Genomic DNA, 20,836 nt, shown 5'->3' with positions numbered 1-20,836 from the left:
ACAGATTATTATTATTAGTTCTGTGAGTCAGGTGAAGAACTGAGTAGCAATCAGCCTACTTATGTGGAACACTCTGGTTTGACCACGAAGGAAATCCAAAGGATGTAGTCTAGAAAATGTTGAAGAAGGGGGTAATGTGAATGGAAGTGGTCAGACTTGGTGGTAGTTCATAAATGGAAGAACACATGGGAAGTGCTCACAGTAAGCAAAATATACAGAGGAGATATTTGATGTTGTGAATTGGAATAATAAAATTATGAAGAATCCAACATGGTCCACAATTATTGTAACAGTGGAATGTCTGTGTTGTCTTGTTACTCAGCTCTTCTTAAGATAGAACAATGTTATAAAAACATTATCCTTCACATTGCTAAGGTATTTATTCTGAATGCCCACATGTTGTATAAAATGACAATATAGGGCAACAAATGAAACTATTGAACTGTTGTGAACATGTAACAATTCATCTTCTACAAGGACTTTCTAGGCCAGGGTTAACATACACCCCGAACAGTTGACTTGTTTAATTACCTTGCATATTTATCACCCACTGAAAGGAGAGAAGCCAACTAAACTATATCATGTCTGCACAAAGGCTGGTAGGTGCAAAGAAACCTGCTACATTTTCCTGAAAATCTAGCCTCTGTTTAGATAAATGCTTCAATAAATACTGTGTGTCTCAGTATTGGACAAATAAACAAAACACATTTACACTCATTTTCTGGACATTTTTTTTTTTGTCATTTGTTTGTGATGCAAGAACTTGTTTATGAAACCTTGAAAGAATAAAAATAATAAAATTTGGAAACGTTTATTGGGTATTAATATTTTTATTCATTCAGACCTGGATCGTATAGAATAAGCTTCTTTCAGCTATAAGTATTCATTTTTGTGTTTTAACTACCTCTTCTTTAGTTTTAGTTTGTTGAAGTGAGTTTTGTGGAAAGAAGTTTGCATACCTTAGTGAATTTCAATAGCTCAAATAATGACACAGATTTGATCATGATTATTATGGATTTATGTTCCCCATACTGCCAGCAGATTGCTTTAATTATCTGGAAAGCCAGCATTTTTTGTTTACTTTACAATAGCATAATATTTGCTACAAGTACCTATGTTACAGAGTATACTTGTAGTTGGCAGTCAACAAGTTAAAGAAAGTGTAAAAAAAAATGTTATTGATTTTGTTGAGTTAACCCTTTCACTGTGGGTTCTCTATAATATACATGGGTTCGTTTACACATTTGCGCACATTAAGTATTTGCTATTTGCACTATAACTTTTTTAATACAGCATGTGTATCTTTACAAAATTTAGTAGATTTTAGTATAGATTACAAGTGTTTTGTATACAAAAGATTAGATTTTTTAATTTTTTTACTAAAGATTTGTTTATGAAAATAGTCTTGTTACTAATCTCAGTGCAAAGTGATTTCATGTTATGTTGTCCTCAAAATCTCATATTATTTGCATAATCTCTCAAACCTTCTAAATACACTTCAAACATTTGTTTTCAGTAAGAATTGTTTTATTTTCTATACTCTAACTTTGTGGGATTTTTAACTTGAACAACCTCACAGCCACTAAAAGAATTGGAAATTAATATAAATTATGCTTTTTTTTCATGTTAGAATGACATGTTTATAACAGATACAAATGTTAAATCTAAGTATCTTAAGTCTCATCATGTATTTACACATATTTATTTTTATTATATTAACCTTTCCATTGTTCCTAACTAACATTATATAAGTTGCATTGATATGAGGCACATGCACTTATGTCACTATATCCAGTAATATAAAAGTGACCGTTAAGTCTACCCTGTCTTGTGTGTGTGTGTGTGTACATATATTATCACTACTTAGAAATAAGTGGTTGCATTATTTTTCTTAAAATATAAAAGAATAAATCAAGAAGTAAGGCAAACAATTCTCTTCTTGCTGTGAGATTTGTACTCAGCTGTTGCTGGACATGTTGTTTAGGTTACACACATGTGCACACTTGATTAACCAAAACGTTGTAAATAACTACACTACTACCACAGTATGCCACTATAAATGTATTACATGTAGCAACTACAATGTATCCAGAGTAAACAATGACATTGCAAGCAGACTAAAGACACAACATAACACCTCCATGAAAATGTGGATCAAAGGAACATGGTAGCCTTGCCATGGACTAAAATGGCTGAGAAAACCACTAAGCTGTTGATTGGTTATTCAGGTCATGTACTGTAGTAAGAGGACATTCAAAAAGTGGAAAGAGTTGAATTGAGCCTCCATGTTTTATAAGCCATATCTCAGCAAAACAAAAAGATGTTCTTATTTTATAATCTAGGTTGTCGATATTAGTAAATTTAAATTATAAACTACAATTTGATTTGAAACTTACTGACATAAATTCATAAAATAGTTCAATAAGATTTTGAATGCAACATAACAAACACTATGACATGACCTGTCATGAAAGGGTTAAAGTATATTGCAGAGTGCAGATAATTTATTAGGTCATAACTAAGGCTTTGTAATTAGGTAAACCAGTGATTCATGAATCCAAATAAGTTGAGCTTGCATCTAGTTTTATAGAAATACAAACATCTGTTAACTCTAGATAAACTTGTGAAAAATGCTGGTTTTACAGTAAAACAAACTGGTTAAAATTAGGTAAGGCTTAACCTGATGGTAATTGATAATAATGTAATGTTTTTTATACATATTTGAAAATAATCTATATAGATCTAATAGAAGTATAACAACAAGAATATGCTACTATTTTTTACCTCATTTATTTAATTTTCGTAATGGAATTATTTAATTATGCTACTAAACAAATGTGTGGCAATATATCAAAAACCATGTAAAATTTTTTTTTTTCCCTCTAAGAACAAAAACCTACAAATCTAATTATTAGGCAAGTATTGAAAAAAATCTAATACTTAAAGAACTTATTGTAATAAACAAGAAAATAATTTGACTGAAATTTGTATTTCATACTTGACTGGTTATTCCTGAAGTTTTTATTTTATTCTAACTCATTTGATGCATACTTCTTGTAGGACATGTTATTCACATGTATTCAAGAAGGAGTGTATGACTTTCGTGATAAAGAGTGGTATTCCATTTCTGAGGAAGCTAAAGATCTGATACGCCACTTGTTAGTGAAGAATGTTAGCCAGCGTTATACTGCTGAGATGGTACTGAGTCACACATGGATTAAACTTGGTGGACCAACAAACTTGTTAGACACTCCAAACATTCTGAGGAAGTATGTGAAAGTTTAATTGTCTTAAAACATTTGTTTTGTGCCTTTATAAAATTAGATATTTTTGAATAGATATTTTTAATTATTATTACAGGAATAACAGTGCACGAGATCTGGCAGCTTTTACTGAAAGTGCCAATGCTGTAAAGCGTATGGTTGTACACCATCTAACTTTCAGTATGGAAATGATTAAACCACACTGTTGGGAGGATGATGAAAACGTGATGGAAAATGTATCTTCACCCGTGAGTGACTCCTCTCCACTATCTATCTTTGAATTGTCTCCTCCAAGTGATTCAAAACTAGCTCAACGTCGACTCCTCCGAAATCTGAGTTTGAGACGAGCTGTGGAGTCTGTCATGATGACTTAAATAGTTGGTTTTGAACTTTTTTGCTTCTAAGAAAATTCAATAAAATATTTCATTGTCTTTTATTTTATTTAATGCCACTTTACTTTCTCATCTTAACTTTTCATACCAGATAAAGTTCTATTTTCCAGGATCCAGAAAACTCACAGTTGTGTAATCTTCCTCAGAAAATTTCTTTTAAATCTTTAAGAGGCATAGGCAATCACAAAGTGATAAATTGTTTGTTTGTATCCTGGGATTTTTTAGTTGTTAAAACAAGTTATACAACCCATTTTGCATATTATCAGCCATGAGAGATTATAGTATAAATGAAGTGAAATTGGTGAAAAGAAGTTTCATGTTTTGTCTGTCTTTACTATAAAGCTCTGGTTAAACATGAAACTTGTTTCTGACTGTCTTCAGATTACTCTTGAGGTAGAGCCTTGATTATCCTTTGGCAATATAGTTTGATATACAGTATGACAGGGAGCTGTTTGTAGTAGTAGAGAATTCAACTCCCACTTGATATATTAGAGCGTACAGGTACTGTATGTTCCAGTTGTAATATATCTATTTAAAACTGCTTCAAAAGTTATTTGCTTGTGCTGGCAGTTGTTTTGAAATAGTGTTTTTAGACCAGATAATCAAGGGTCTACTAAAAGTAAATAATCTTGAAATGAGTTTGATTTGACACACCAACTTGGTAACAACTTCTCGGAGCTGTTGTATCAATATAATGGAATGTATAAACCAAGACGTCTCCTCATGAGCTGCACTGTAATTTACTAGACTGTAATTTCAATTGTATCGTGACTAATTGGACTTTGGGGATTTTGCTACTGCAATCTTTATTGTGAAATACAATATTTAGTAGATTGTCAGTATTTCTAATTTAAATGTGTAAGACTTTATTTGTCACAAATATTTTCATGTTTTGCAGTTGTATTAATATCCAGTTATTAGTAGCTTCCTCAGAAGGGGTTATTAATTTTATTAAACACACTTGGTCATGTACACAACATAAATATTTGTGTAATAACTATTTTTTCCATCATTCCTTAAATTTAGATTACAGGAAAAAATATTTAAAAAAATTGTGGGTTTAGTGGTTCTTCATTTAGAATTTGTTTGAAATTTAAAAAAAAATAAAAAAAATGGTGGTCAAAGTGTGAAGTTATAAGTTCAGTTTAAATGAATGCCTGGAAATAATTCCGTCCAGTCGAAGGAGAAGCTTAGTTTATGATTTGATTTTTTTTTTTTTCCATTTGTGAAGTTTGATAAAAATAACATCTGCTCAACTAAGAGTATTTTGAATGGTTTGTTGTTTGTACGTTAAAGCAACTGAACTCTACACTGGTATTCCAAGACAAGGCTATCTTTGAGTAAATGAGAATTTGTAATTGGTTTCTGGAAGATAAGAAGTTTTCAATACTTTAAGTAAACTGGACACATTGAATACTGTCTACTTGGAAGAAAGTTTCTTTTATTAACATTTACTATTAGGAAAGAAAGCAAATTCTCATAGTGGGAAAGGAAAGTCTTGCCTGTTCAATAGTTATGTAAGAGGCACTTATGTATGTCAGAATATGGAAAGAAATAAAGGATGGTAAACTTCTTCATCCATCTTGGTTTCTTTTATTATCTACATTCATCAAACTCCATTTAATCCTGTATGACATGCATTATTTAAATATGGGGGAGGTAAAAGTTGTGTATGAATTTTTTTATTTACATAGATCCATATAGTGTGTGTGTGTGTTTGTTATAGCAAAGTCACATTGGACTATCTGTTGAGCCCACTGAGGGGAATCGAACCCCTGATTTTAGCATTGTAAGTCCATCGACTTACTGCTGTACTAGCAGGGGGATCTATATAGTACAAAACATTTTTTGACATGCATTTTAACTGAAGCATATGTGTACATGTATTAAGTAACAGATATTATTACCTGCATAGCACAATGTACTTTAAAGGGTTAATCACTAGTTATAGTGTACATTAAAAGACTAACATTTGCTATCTGAAAAATGTTCATTGTATAATGTTTTTTGTTTTCTAATGAAAATTAATTTAAGTTCATAAACTAAAATTTTTCCTCTAACTGGGCTTTAAAGAAACTATATGCCCATTGTTGTAACTTCCATTTTTATACAGCCAGAAAGTAATCTCTAACATCTAAATATAAGTAGTTCTGGTTTTTAAGAATCAGCAGCAAAAAAAAGTGGAAAATCGTTTTTATAACAAACGAATAACACCCAGAAAATACTTAACACCAACAAACTGTTTGTTTTTGCTGCTTTTAATCCATGAAACACACCAAGCCAATAAGATATTAAATATTTACTCCTATTATGAAAGCAAGCTTATAAAATATTGGTGGGTAAAGAACACGGTAGTCAAGTTAGTAGGGGAGACTAAATGGGGCAGAAATCAGAACTATGGAATTTTGTAATTAAAGAACTATGAAAGTCGATGTGATTTATATAAAATTAATACCTTTTCCAACAATTATACCATTTTTGAAAAGAAGTCCTTGTTTATGTACAACTTGTTCATTCCAGAGCACTTCAGAATCTCTGCTCTGAGGCCGAGTTCACGTATTATCACTACGTTTGACTTAATCAGGTCCAGGTGAGTTTTCGAGTCAACCAAAGACACTAGTATCTGATAACTGTAGACTTAAAAATATCTTTTCTGTGCTTTTTCCCGTTTTAAAGAGAAAAAAAAAACTACCAGACACTATGGAAATGTGAAGTCAATTCTAAGTTCCTGTATCTTGTAATTGCAAATTGATTAGCACTACACCCTCGCAGCCCCCCGCTAGTGCAGCGGTAAGTCTATGGATTTGTAACCCTAAAATCTATACGAAAACGCATACAGCCTAACATTTGTAAACATAAGAAAGCTTATCATTTCTCAGCATAAAGATTACAAGTATCGTTAAATAACTAAAAACAGAAATCTACTAAACATCACCCCTACCGGATTATACAATCTCTTGTACTCGGCACACGAAAGAAAGTCTTCAAAACTATTGTTGTACGATAAAATTATCAATGAAATCAATTAAAACAATATTTAATAAACATCAATAAATTTGCTTAAAACCGTTAAAAACATTACACATACAGGCCAACAACAGTCATCAACGAACAAACGATAATAAAATTAATGTTTTAGTTTTTTTTTGAATTTCGCACAAAGCTATTCGAGGGCTATCTGTGTTAGCCGTCCCTAATTTAGCAGTGTGAGACTGGAGGGAAGGCAGCTAGTCATCACCACCCACCGCCAACTCTTGGGCTACTCTTTTACCAACGAATAGTGGAATTGACCATCACATTATAACGCCCCCACGGCTGAAAGGGCGAGCATGTTTTGGTGCGACCAAATAAATTCAATGAAATAAGTTATTAAAATTTTGCACTATTGCGTACCGTGTATTACCGATAAAATAACAGATACGTGAAAAAAACAACATACCAATAAACCCTAAACTCGTTCACAAAATAGGGACAAAATGAAAATCCTATAATATATAAAAACTACACTGACAAACATAATGTTAATGAAATACAATGCAAAAACTGCCGCGACATCTATATCGCAGAAGAATGAAAACCAGATCCAAAGGACTGGATACGGATAATGTATCACCCAAATAGTTTTCGTATAGTCTACATTTTTATTTTTTGAAGACATCTTGAAAGTTTGTTTGTTTGTTTCACAGTGAGAAATTAATTATATCAAGAAAATTACTTTAAAAGATTCGGATTGCGAGTCGAGCGCCTTAACCATCAGGCTATGCCAGGCCTGAAACGTGTTTGAATGAGTTTGTGGTCACGAGAAGAAGGTATTCTAGACTTTCTCGTTTTATCTTGTTAATTGAATGGTTAATTTCTCATGACCGAGACTACCAGGTAAGAGGTACCATTGTTGTCGGGAGAATGGAAGTATTAAAGGAACTGACCACAATGGTACCTCCTACCTGGTAGTTTTAATCATGAAAAAATTTGCCATTTAATTAACAAGTTAAGACGGTGTTCTAGGCTTTATCGTTTTATCTTCGAACTCAACGTAAAGTCCCCTTATGGTTTTAACTAAAATATCATTTTCGTGTAATAATAATGATAATTTCCTGAACCTATTCTTAGATATATTTCTTTAAATATTTTCTCTAGTTATGTTTCACTTATCCTTTAATTCTTCCTAAAATTTATTTTTGAACTTTACCCCGTTCAAAGTCGTTTCCTTCCCATAAGGCCCGGCATGGCCAAGCATGTTAAGGCGTGCGACTCGTAATCTGAGGGCCACGGTTTCGCATCCTCGTCGCGCCAAACATGCTCGCCCTTTCAGCCGTGAGGGCGTTATAATGTTCAGTCAATCCCACTATTCGTTGGTAAAAAAGTAGCCCAAGAGTTGGCGGTGGGTGGTGATGACTAGCTGCCTTCCCTCTAGTCTTATACTGCTAAATTAGGGACGGCTAGCACAGATAGCCCTCGAGTAGCTTTGTGCGAAATACCAAAACAAATAAACACACCTTCCCATAATTATTTCCCTGGATTATTATTTTATTTCACTAGGCTATTATTATTTTTCGAATTTATGTTTTATTATTTTTCCGTGTTTATATTTCTAAATCTATTTTAGTTCTCTTCTATATTTTTTCTAATTTTGATGACCCCCAGTGCCACAGTAGCATATCTGTGAACATGCAACGCTTAATTGAAAACAACGGCTAATTTTGATAATAATTACTTAATTAGTTCACTACATTTTTATTAAAATTTTTGTCAACACGTTAAATGCATGTACGTAGAATATTTGTATCATTTTGTAATTAAGAACAAAGCTGTCGAAACCCGATTTTCAGCGTTGTAAGTCCGCAGACATTCCGCTTTGCCACTGGAAGGTAATATTTGTATTCTTTTACATTTCAACGATTTTTTGTGAGTATAATTCCATTGTAACACGGTCTTTACTGTTTGACGAAGAGCATTTGCCCGACACAATTGCACAAAATAAAACTTTTTTTTTTTTTTTAATTTGGATGAATTATTTGATTATTTGTTATCTTTTACCCCTAGTGGCATCATTACAATCGAATCACGTGGTATGTCCATGCGACTTTGAAACTGAGTAGCTTAAGAGTTTAAATTGGAATAAGAGCTAAAGTCAAATATCTATTGCTATTATCTCCGTAAATATCCTGATAATAATTCTGCGTTTTACAGTTAAACAAAACTAACATTATTTATATATAAATGGCTGAATTGCTCTCATGTTTGATGTATTTCCCTTACAAGTTGTTGTGATGATCTGGCCGAACCAGTTCCCAGAAAAGAAAACCGAATTCTCTAAACAAGTACTTCGTCGAATAATTCGAGTTTGTCGGACATTTCAGTTTTTAGAGTGTGAGAATGATGTTATATGATCAACATTAAAATGTTGCACTTAGCGCGTTATTTTTGGCGCTCTTAAGTTCCTTATTTTGTAGACTTGCATGTCGAATGGTACATGCGCAAGCCGGCCCACCATCCCCACAAAACGAACGAAATAAACAAAGCAGTTGACATACTAACCTATATGTCCGTTTCGGATAACATTCCAAGGATACAGTCACGTGATATTAAACACGCCAGTTACTCCAACTGAAACCGTTCTTGGCAAGATGCCAATACGACAGCTGTGTATTATAATTATAATTACAGATAACGGAACAGAGTTTTCTATAACGTCTCTAGTTCAAGATTATTACAATTTAATTTAATACCACTCTACTTATCTACGTGTGCGTGTATTGATTGGTTGTTTTGGAATTAAGCACAATGAGCTATCTGTGCTCTGTCCACAGACGAGTATCGAAACCCGTTTGCAGCGCTATGAGTCCGCAGACATATTCATGAAACGTGTTAACCTTTTCAGACGTGGGTAGTGTAAATAAACAATATAAAAACATACCGTTGTTAATATCTTTGAAGACCAGGCCAAAAATGTTCCATATAAAACAGCGATCCAACCTCAAATTCACATAAATAGAAACATACTAACCTGGTCAAACAAAACGGTCCTCTTGTAGTGAAAATACAACAAAAAACAGAAAAGGATAAATAAAACTACTGCAGTGTTTTATTTTTTACATAGTTTGCTTATTATGCGCAAAATATACATGTTTATTACTCTTAACAAATATTAAAAGTGACAAATGTTTTTATTTGTTTTACATATAATTTATTACGGACATGTCTACGATTTATTACGTTACGTATTACTATTTGAAATAACTGGAATTTTAAATTTGAAGTTATTAAATGTTAATATGTATCAGATTTATGATATTTGCCAACAATATTAAGACACACAATTTTCTTTCTTAACACAAATAAAGAGACAAAAACAATACACTTTATTATAACGGTTATTCTTAATAGTTATTACAAAATTAATACGGCAATGATTTCTTAAATTCGTGAAAGTTTACAGCCAGCGAACATCTGAAGTAATTCATTAAAGTTGAATGGTTTCTAATGTTCCTGATTCCATTAAGTAGTTTTCCGATTAACAGGCGCTAATCACAATTATAGCTTCAGAGGCTCATGTCACACTGACTGTAGCTGACCAATAATATTCTTTCATTACTGTCTATCGGCTAGTTGCTTTTATACGAATCACGCGAGATTCTAGAACGTTCATCAATCTTCGAACACGTTAGTGTCTTTGTAAAATAAATGTTGCTGATTCTTACTCTCAAGAATCTTCTTCAAACTTGCAGAACAGGCAGGACTTACGCAACACGTATGCAACAGTATACGTCACATACATCAAACTGAATCACACATAGGTATTAAAATATATATAACGGTAAATCCCTTACACTTTATCTTAAACTTTGTTTTGGAATTTTTGCGCAAAGCTATACAAGGGTTATCTATGCTAGCCGTTCCTAATATAGCATTGAAAGACTTGAGGAAAAGCTGCTATTCATTACCACCCACCGCCAACTTTCGGGCTATTCTTTCACCAACGAATAGTGGGATTAATCATCACATTATAACACTGTTGAAAGAGTGAGCATGTTTGGCAGATAACCCTCGTGTAGCTTTGCGCGAAATTTAAAACAAATAAACAGACATCCACGAACTTGTCTATAAAAGGATAATGAATTATTAAATAGATATCTGGACAAGAATGAGTGGTGGAGCCCCCTCTAAGAATTATGTAGAAACAGCAAAACCCACATGGAGGTCACATGGCCTACTTGAAAATATATAAGTATGACACTATTATATTTTGCAGTTTCACTCCTGTTGATGACGTTGAAACATCTAGAGTCAATTCGTTGAAGGTTATAGGTTGGATTGAATTTAGGGTTTTTAAAATTGTGTATGTATTTTAACATTGTGTTACAAAATTTTTCACCCTTGAAACGATTTAAAGAGCGTGATATGTAGTTCTGGTTTGTTTTTCGAATTTTGCGCAAAGCTACGCAAGGGCTATCTGCGTTACCCGTTCCTGATTTAGCAGTGTAAGACTAGAAGGAAGGCAGCTAATCATCACCACCCACCTCCACTCTTGGGCTACTCTTTTACCAACGAATAGTGGGATTGACCGTCACATTATAACGCCCCCACGGCTGAAAGGGACGAGCATGTTTGGTGCGACGGGAATTCGAACCCGCGATCCTCAGATTACGAGTCGAACGCCTTAACCCACCTGGCCATGTAGTTCTGGTGACTTGTTGATATACTTATCTAGTGAAATACGATGCAAACAACATTCTCTATGCTAGGGGTGGCCAAACTTGCTTAACGTAAGAGCCACATGCAATAAACATCAGATGTTTAAGAGCCACAAGACATGAACAAATATTACACACACGTTTTTATTGTTACACACATGTTTTGTTATATAAATATTAATAAATACATGTACGTAATAATAGTTATTAATGTATGTTGTTTTTAAACTGTTAACTTGTATTAGTTTCAATAATCACAAAGTACACACACATATATATATAAAATGCTTTCAAAATCCTGTCTGATTATTGTTTTAATTATATTGAGAGTATTTAATACGGTAATAAATTATGGAAACATCTAAGAAAAATATGCAAATTTTCATTTTATTGACATTAAACGAGGCTGCCAAAATTAAAAATAAGAGGTAAAAACAGATATTTTTAATGATATTTATTTGCCTAGTCAAAATATGGAGAACAATAAAATTAGAGATATGTTAATCAGATACAACCTTACAAAATTTTAGTCTTATTGTAATATTTTAATGACACAAACAGACATTGATACAATTATCAGGCTATTTACTGATAGTAGAGAGAGGTCTTGTGAGTTTCCATCTTGGTTGTGTGCAAGTTGTTAAAATTTCGGCTGACATGTTGTCAAGGCTGAAGGAATTCGTTCCATCAGGTGTTGATTTTTAAGGATTACACGATGCTTCGACTTCACAAACTTCATTACAGAGTACAGCGATTCACAGCTGTATGTTGTGCTGAAAATTGAGATGAGTCGCACACTGGTTTTCTTCGGTTCAGGATATTTTATTTCTGGAACTTGCTTCCAGAATTCAATTGTAGAATGGGATTTATGGATCATCTTTAAATCCAGGCCTCCTGTAGTTCTATTAGTTCCATTTCCACAGCAGATGATTCTGTAACCAGAGGTTTGAGAATTGGACAACCATCATTAATCACATCAACCATGAATGGATTTACAAGAAAAGCGAAGCAGGGCTTCAGCTTCTGCAAGTCCTCAAACCTATCTGGGAAATTATCAATTTATCTTCGTAGTCTTCCAGTTTGTGGTATATTTCAATATCAGGGAATGTATTTACTATCCTTTTGAGACTGGGAAAGTAACTGAAGTTTTTTGACAATATGTCTCTTTGGAAAAGTCTTATTTTGTTTTGAAAGCTGAAACTTGTCTGAGTAAGATCAGAAACAATCGTATCCTTCACATGCAGTGCCAAGTTGAGAGTTTGTAGATGATTCATTATGTCAGTAAGGAACATTAGATCTTCCATCCATTTATTATTTCCCAGTTGAGGATACAATATTTTTTTTTCTTCAAGATAAGTAATAATAGGCTCCAACAGATTCACAAACCTATTTAAGACATTACTGGTAGACAGCCAACTCACACTGCAGTATAAAGAGACATCACTGTGTTTATCTTCAAGCTTCAGTTCTTCAATAAAATGTTTTAACTGTCGGTGAGTCTTCGCATTTAAGCATATGAAATTGAAAATTTCAAAAACAAATTTTATAACATATTCATACTTGAAATATCTGGCCGTGAGGTGTTCACGATGAATAATGCAGTGAACAGGGAGAAAACTGGAAAAGTGGGATCACTTTTCATAAATGCAATTAATCCTGCATTTTATATTGCAGGTGCTCCATCTGTTGCAACACTGTGTATTTATCCAGTGGAATATCAGCATTTGTTAAGGTTCTGTCAAGCGCATTTTTAATGTCAACACCACGAATTGTTTCTTTTATTGCCACTAAGTTCAACATCTCTTCTTTCACAGTTGTATCATAGGAAATATAACGAACAAATACCGCCAGTTGTGGGTTATCTTGCATGTTTATAGATTCGTCAATGGCTAAGATGAATGTAAGAAAATTCTTTAAATCATTTTGCCTGCAACATCAGCACTGATCTAAGAGATACTCTCTCTGTAGTGTGGCGTGAAGCTGGTGTTTGTGCTATTAGTTGTTGAAGTTTTGCGTTATTTCGATTTAACACTGCAAACTCCTCAGCTATGTTCTTCTCAATAAATTCACCATCAGAGTATAGGCGTTTAGCACGAGCAATATTTCATGATATAACAAAACTAGCTTCAGTCGTTGTATAAACTTCCTCACTGAACGTTGTCAACAGTGTCTGCTGGTTATGTAGTGATGATTTTAACACAGCTAACTTGTTTTTCCATAATTCTGATTTCAGGTGGATAAACAGGTGAAATGTTTTTGTGATTTGTTTCATAGTGGTGTTTCAAGTTACTAGATCTGTAATGACTGAGAAACAAATTGCAGATAAGACACAAAGGTTCACCTCCTTTAACGGTGAATGCAAAATCCCTCCTCCCACTCTACCTTAAAATTTCTGTTTTCATCTTCATACTTTTGCTTCTTATAATTTCATGACGCCATCTTCCTTCACAAAATTTTCACAGACACTTCTAAAAAATTAAAGTTGTAAGAAACAATAAGCTCCAACAAGCGCAACGCAAACAAACTCTACAGCGCCCAGTATCACACAAACACTCCGTTATTTTCACTGCCCGTAACACAGCCACACACGCCACAATAACGCGATCGCAAGCCACGCCCACTAAAACTAACATTGTCAGCACCGGCTTGTATGATTACTAATTCTCCAACACAATTCCTCTGTAATCCTTTGTTTGCATGATTACTGATTCTCCAATACAATTCCTCTGTAATCCTTGCTTGTGTGATTACTGGTTTTCCAACACAATTCCTCTGTAATCCTTGCTTGTATGGTTACTGATTCTCCAACAGAATTCCTCTGTAATCCTTGCTTGTATGATTACTGATTCTCCAGTGCAATTCCTCTGTAATCCTTGCATATGTGATTACTGATTCTACAGCACAATTCCTCTGTAATCTTTGCCTGTATGATTACTGATTCTCCAACACAATTCCTCTGTAATCCTTGCTTGTATGATTAGTGATTCTCCAACACAATTCCTCTGTATTCCTTGCTGATTTGAAAGCTCTTCAATCTGTGACTCAAATCTAGCATTAAGATTAGGATTTAAATTTTGAAATATATCTACTTATCACGGACATTAAACTTACGTTTTAATCCAGTGGACTCTCAGTGTATACCCAGTAAACAATTATAAAGCTTGAATTTTTTTTATTTACCATTTATATTAATTGTAATGCAAAAAGGAGCTCAGCCAACATATTTCTGCGAGCCGCACATTATATGTCAAAGAGCCGCGGTTTGACCACCCTGCGCAATGCATTACTAAAGTGTTATAGTTTCATATATCCTCGACAGATGACAGCACAATATCTAACTTCAGACAACGTTGTTTTGCTCTACAATTAATTGTATTGAAGGATGAAAGTCGAAAATAAAATAAGATGTAGTCAAGCATTTTTAACATTATTTTATAAAATACCGTTATAACTTAACTTAATAGTTAGTTAGGTTAATTTTCCCGTTACGAGTGTCAAAAATACTTTCTACAGGCATAATAAATATTTAAATAATTGTATTAATTTATGTGACTTCGAGTACAAAAACAATCGTTCGAAATAATCCTAGTGTACACATTTCTAACTAAAGTAAATGCGTAAGTTGTTTGAACTCATGGTGTGTATGTGTTAGTGGGATCGTGGCTGAAAATTTCGTAAATAGCTAGAGTACGAAAGTAATAAATCCACGTGTTATAATTATAGCAAGTTTGTGTTATATAGTATTACATACTCCTAATTAGGTTATCACATTAAATTAACTCGCATTGATCGCTTTTTTTTCTTACTTCTTTTATTTCTAAGTTTATTTGTTTATTTTGAATTTCGCGCAAAGCTACTCGAAGGCTATCTGTGTTAGCCGTCCCTAATTTAGCAGTGTGAGACTAGAGGGAAGGCAGCTAGTCATCACGACCCACCGCCAACTCTTGGACTACTCTTTTACCAACGAATAATGGGATTTACCGCACATTATAACGTCCCCACTCTTGGCTATGCCAGGCCCTCAATTTCTAACTTATTAAGGTGTCTTGCTTCGAACTTTGATCATTGAAAAAAAAAAAAACGCGTGAAATAATATCATATCGTAAAATGAGGCTTAACAAATAACTGCTCTAGTAAATATGTTGTTTGATTTTGAAATAACTTTTAAAACTTAGTTAATGAAAAACCTACAATTTGTTATTTGAGGTAGCCAGTGGCCTACGCTGGCTGTAAACTTCCACGAATTTATGAAATCACTGCCTTTCTGATTTTGGAATAGTCAGGTCATTTCTAAGGCGGTCTGGGGGCACTTCCCCTTGTAATTTTTTTGAAAGTTTAATGTTATGAGATTGAATCTTGAGCCATTTTAACTACAAATACTGCATACACACAACGTAATATTGAATTAAACGCAAATTTTATTACATGAGTTGAAGGTATACATGCTATGAAAAAAGTGGTCAGGCCAAAGCCTGACTGACTTTACCGCTTCACACAACTGTAGAAATACAATATATATAGAAAGTTACTTGACGTTTCTGACGGGATTTGAGGGATTTGCAAGGTTAACCTGCTCCTGTAGGCTACTACTTCTTTCGTTACAAGCTAGTAAGCCATTATGCTGGAAAGTCTTCCACTCTATACTAGTAAGGCGTCTGTCATATTCAGAAAATTGGTTTGTAGCTTATGTGTGGATTATCTCGCTATCTTGTTAGATAACACTGGATATTTAAAATACCCACTGACAAATTTATTTACATATATGAAACAAATCCTGGTAATTATTTAAGGTTTGGTTTATTTTAAATTTCGCGCAAAGCTACACGAGGGCTATATGCGCTAGCCGTCTCTAATTTAAAAGTGTAAGACTAGAGGGAAGGCAGCTAGTCATCACCACCCACCACCAACTCTTGGGCTACTCTTTAAACCAACAAATAGTGGTATTGGCCAACACATTACAACGCCCCCAGGGCTGAAAGGGCAAGCATGTTTGGTGTGATGGGGATTCGAACCCAGGATCTTCGGATTACCTGTCGAACGCCTTAACTACCTGGCCATGCTGAGCCAATTATTTAAGATATATCACTTGAAGGTTAGGACTATTTTTATTTTTGTATTGAGAAGAGTTTTTACTTGATTATTTTCCAGTTGCAATTTGAAAAATGTATGCTGTATGTTTAAGATATGTTTGTAGTAACGATAATGAAAATAATTCCCGTGTTTCTTTATATGCATCCTAAAATTAAATATTTTTTTTGGTGTAAAATATTATTGAGTAAATTAAGTTAAACATGTTTGTTTCGTTATAGAAATTGAAATTCTTTATTAAATGGGGTAAAAATAAATCTCTTTTCTGATACGCACACACCCACATATATTCACAGAGAGAACAGAAAAAAAACAACAGTATTATGCATCACGATTTTTAGGTGAAGCTACTGTGCTACCGAAATATTTCATCTCATGTTTGTTGCAATGATTATTAACAAAACAAAGGCGCATAAACTTACTTCACTTTGTTGAATTTATCCAAAAAATGTAATGCTACTTTATTCGAGTTTGATATTCGGCAGGTTTCAGATAATTGTTTCTGTAAAAGTAGTGCGTAATATCAACGACAGATGGCAATGCGTTAATATCAAAAGACAGTAAAAAACCGTTCATTACAGAATATTTTATATATTGATTGTTTTGAAGTTTGCGCAAAGCCACACAAAGGCTATCTGCACCAGCCGTCCTTTATTATATTTATACATAGTTTATAACTAAATCACGTACATAAAGAAGTAAGAAAATTCACAAGTAATACAACAGTAATGACATTTACACAGAGCTGTTGTGGTAGTGAGTACTTCATTCACATTCCGCCCAGTTTCTAAGATTTTGATCGCAAATAATTGTTTTTGCAAACCTTCGTTCAAGTTTTATTATGTAAAAATTAGTTTATGTGTAGTGTTAACATTGTTATTGTAATCTTGCTGGAGGTAGATGATGTGAAGTATTAACCTTTTTAGTGTAGTTTTCTAACATTAGACTTTGTGCAATGTTACCATTGTTTGTGTATGTTAGATTATGCGAAATGTTGACCTTGTTAGTGTAGTCTTGCTATTGTTAGACTAAGAAAACTAAAAACACTGAGGAAAATCGAGAGTTTCACGTTGCACTTGCTAGTTATTTTTATTATAAATTTAGCATTTTGTATCTAAGTGTAATAAGTAGATATAAACAGTTGTATATCTTTATGAAAGCATGTGTATTCCGAAAAAAATAACTTACCTTCTTATGTCGACGCTTGAGTAAACTCCTATAATTCAAAATATAACACTTTTTTGTTTGTTTAAAATTAAGCACCAAACTACACACTGGGATATATGAGCGCTGTCTACCACGGGGATCGACACCTGGGTTCTAGCAGGATGAGTCCGCAGACATACTGCTGTGCCACTGGAGAGGTAACGTTTTCTTAAACCTAACCTTCTTGCACTATCAGACTCGCACACAAACACCAGCTTAACGAATCTTCTTCTATGACATGTTAGTGACTACTGACCAGTATTTGTTTTAATGCTGTTAAAAGAATATGATCTTTGAATGGTAAAAAAGAAATCTTTTCTTCCGTATGGATATTTTTCTCATTTCATTTAAAAAAAACAAACTCTATTGGTATTTCGTGTTTACGTTTCATCCAGGCAGCATTTATTCTCGGTAAGATTAGATACTGGCCCGGCACGGCCAGGTGGTTAAGGCGCTGGACTCGTAATCCGAGGGTCGTTGGTTTGAATCCCCGTCGCACCAAACATGCTCGCCCTTTCAGCCGTGGGAGCGTTATAATATGACGCTGGTAAAAGAGTAGCCCAAAGAGTTGGCGGTGGGTGGTGATGACTAGCTGCCTTTCCTCTAGTCTTACATTGCTAAATTAGGGACGGCTAACACAGATAGCCCTCGTCTAGCTTTGCGTGAAATTCAAAAACAAACAAACAAATATTAAACACAAAAGACATCTGTTGAGTGAATTTGTATGTGAGAAGAGTAGATTTTTTTAAATTTTAGATTATTCGTTAAAAGCTACTCATTACTCATCCTATAATGTGAAGAACCATTTAACATGTAACAAAATAAATCGTAGAATATTTATCGATGTTGAAAAGATGTGGTATATGCATTACTGCGTTCCTGTTATGACAGTTAATTAAAAATTAGAGTCTTTAATTCGGTCTTTTCGTAACTGTAGTTCCACGCGTACTGAATGTTGAGATGTACGGCATTACTTCTCCAACTTGACAGAAAAACTCGGGCGTCATCTAGCGCCAAAAATCATACTAATTAAAAGTTACCTGCTCGAAGCACTACAAACCGGGTGTTCAGGGAGGTCTGTCTAGTTACGGCGGGAAAACAGTGAAACCGGGACTTCACCTACGACAAGTAGGGAGACTGTGGCGTCTTCTTTAACGTGTGAGACGTCGACGTTTCGGCGTTACTTGCATGATTGCTCAGCCGTACAACAATCCATTTTGAAGCTGTATTTGAAAGTTCATGCTATCCCTAGAATTATTTCTTTGGTAACACCAGTAATTCAACATGAAAGGTAAGACTAACAACGTTATACCTAAAACACAAATTTTAAAGGAATACAAGGAAAGGACAACCACCTAAAGCGATTTCATTTTAATATTCTGTTTTAAAGTGATGAAAGTAGAGAAAAAGTAATTAATATTTTGGCAAAATGTAGAATTGTAAAAAAAATCCGAGTACCTGAGAAGTGAGTACTGTCAAAAAGCAGGTATATCCGATCTGTTTTTGAATGTTTTTCTGTGATTCTCTGATGGCCTTATCTAAAACATTTTTTGCATGTTGTTCAGTTGCAAGAGTTGACCGTAATTGCTTTCCAGTATATTTATTGTAGTGTATTTATATTATATTTATATAATTATATTTGTTGTATATTTATTATATTTATTGTAGTGTATTTATATTATATCTATATAATTATATTTGTTGTATATTTATTATATTTATTGTAGTGTATTTATATTATATTTATATAATTATATTATTGTATATTTATTATATTTATTTATTATATTTATTGTAGTGTATTTATATTATATTTATATAATTATATTTGTTGTATATTTATTATATTTATTGTAGTGTATTTATATTATATTTATATAATTATATTTGTTGTATATTTATTATATTTATTGTAGTGTATTTATATTATATTTATATAATTATATTTATTGTATATTTATTATATTTATTTATTATATTTATTGTAGTGTATTTATATTATATTTATATAATTATATTTATTGTATATTTATTATATTTATTTATTATATTTATTGTAGTGTATTTCATTCTCTACGCAAGATTAATTATTTCAAACAATCCATTAGTCTTAGACACTTGTCTTTAGTGGCAATAAACCTTCCTCACCTCAGTATCTATTACCTGTTGCTCTCAAACAAAAGCTGTCATTGTCTCTTGTATCATGGTTCTTTCATTGTACAAAATCCAAAATAGTATAATCTTTAGAATGGACTCCGTCGGCACTTTAAACAGTTTTTCTAAATTATTTCGGTCTAGCTTTGCCCAATGAATTGTATGTCCGGATCCATGAATTTGAGGGTTCATGGTTTACCGCAAGAGAAAGTGATGCGTACTGTGGAATCGTGGGTGCGATATAAGAAAGACATTAAAATTAAACTATTTAATTATACAAGAACAACGAGCTGGTATTAGGAAGAACATAAAGTGTATCTAATTGTTTGTGATATTAGAAAGAATACAAAATAGATGTCGACTCGTAATCCGAGAGTCGCGGGTTCGAATTCTCGTCACACCATGTATGCTCGCCCTTTCAGCCGTAGGGGCGTTATAAAGTGACGTTTAATTCCACTATTCGTTGGTAAAAGGGTATCAAAACAGTTGGCAGTGGGTGGTGACGACTAGCTGCCTTCCCTCTAGTCTTACACTGCTAAATTAGGGACGGTTAGCGCAGATAGCCCTCGTATAGCTTTGTGCGAAATTCAAAACAAAACAAGCCAAAATAAGTGTACCAAGTTGTTGGTGGTATTGGGAAGAAGACAAAATAACTGTATCTAATTGTTGGTAGTATTACGAAAAATACAAAATAAGTGTACCTAATTGTTGGTGGTATTGGGAAGAATACAAGAGACTTGTACCTAATTGTTAGTGGTATTGGTAAGAATATTGTTGAGATTTGTCAAGTTTATTCTGCCCGTGTCCGACCTTCACAAAACGCGTATGTGGAAAGAAAAGTAATTCGTTAGGTTAATGTTCTTGGGTGTCTTATTTACACAAGAGAATAATTGTTATGACGATGAAGTTTACCTTCAACCTCAGATCTTCGCAATCACGTGATGACCTTGACTTTGTATACGGGTAGCTGAAGTGGAAAGTAGACCGGCAGGTAGTGTGTTTTATTTTCACGAAAAGTTATAAAGTACTTGATGCGATA

The 20,836-nt window shown here is 33.5% G+C and overlaps 2 protein-coding genes across 3 annotated transcripts in view; both read left to right on the top strand.

The window, feature by feature from the left end:
• Nucleotides 1–5,232, top strand: part of LOC143257062 (MAP kinase-interacting serine/threonine-protein kinase 1-like) — a 30,895-nt gene extending 25,663 nt beyond the window's left edge. The window contains exons 10-11 of one of the 2 annotated variants that reach the window (XM_076515189.1): nucleotides 3,061–3,269; nucleotides 3,361–5,232. In XM_076515189.1, the coding sequence (XP_076371304.1) occupies nucleotides 3,061–3,269; nucleotides 3,361–3,637 (486 nt within the window). In that variant the 3' untranslated portion in view covers nucleotides 3,638–5,232. Of the gene's footprint in view, nucleotides 1–3,060; nucleotides 3,270–3,338 lie in introns of both variants that reach the window. The other variant, XM_076515190.1, reaches the window with a different exon arrangement.
• A 13,457-nt stretch (nucleotides 5,233–18,689) lies between these two features.
• LOC143257058 (uncharacterized) overlaps nucleotides 18,690–20,836 on the top strand; it is a 55,430-nt gene continuing 53,283 nt past the window's right edge. Inside the window, exon 1 of the mRNA XM_076515180.1 lies at nucleotides 18,690–18,934. Coding sequence (XP_076371295.1) covers nucleotides 18,928–18,934 — 7 coding nt within the window. The 5' untranslated portion in view covers nucleotides 18,690–18,927. The remainder of the gene's footprint in view (nucleotides 18,935–20,836) is intronic.

This window comes from Tachypleus tridentatus, chromosome 7, assembly GCF_004210375.1.
Source record: "Tachypleus tridentatus isolate NWPU-2018 chromosome 7, ASM421037v1, whole genome shotgun sequence".
In the NCBI taxonomy this organism is placed as follows: Eukaryota; Metazoa; Arthropoda; class Merostomata; order Xiphosura; family Limulidae; genus Tachypleus; species Tachypleus tridentatus.
This window is presented reverse-complemented; position numbering and strand designations above follow the sequence as displayed.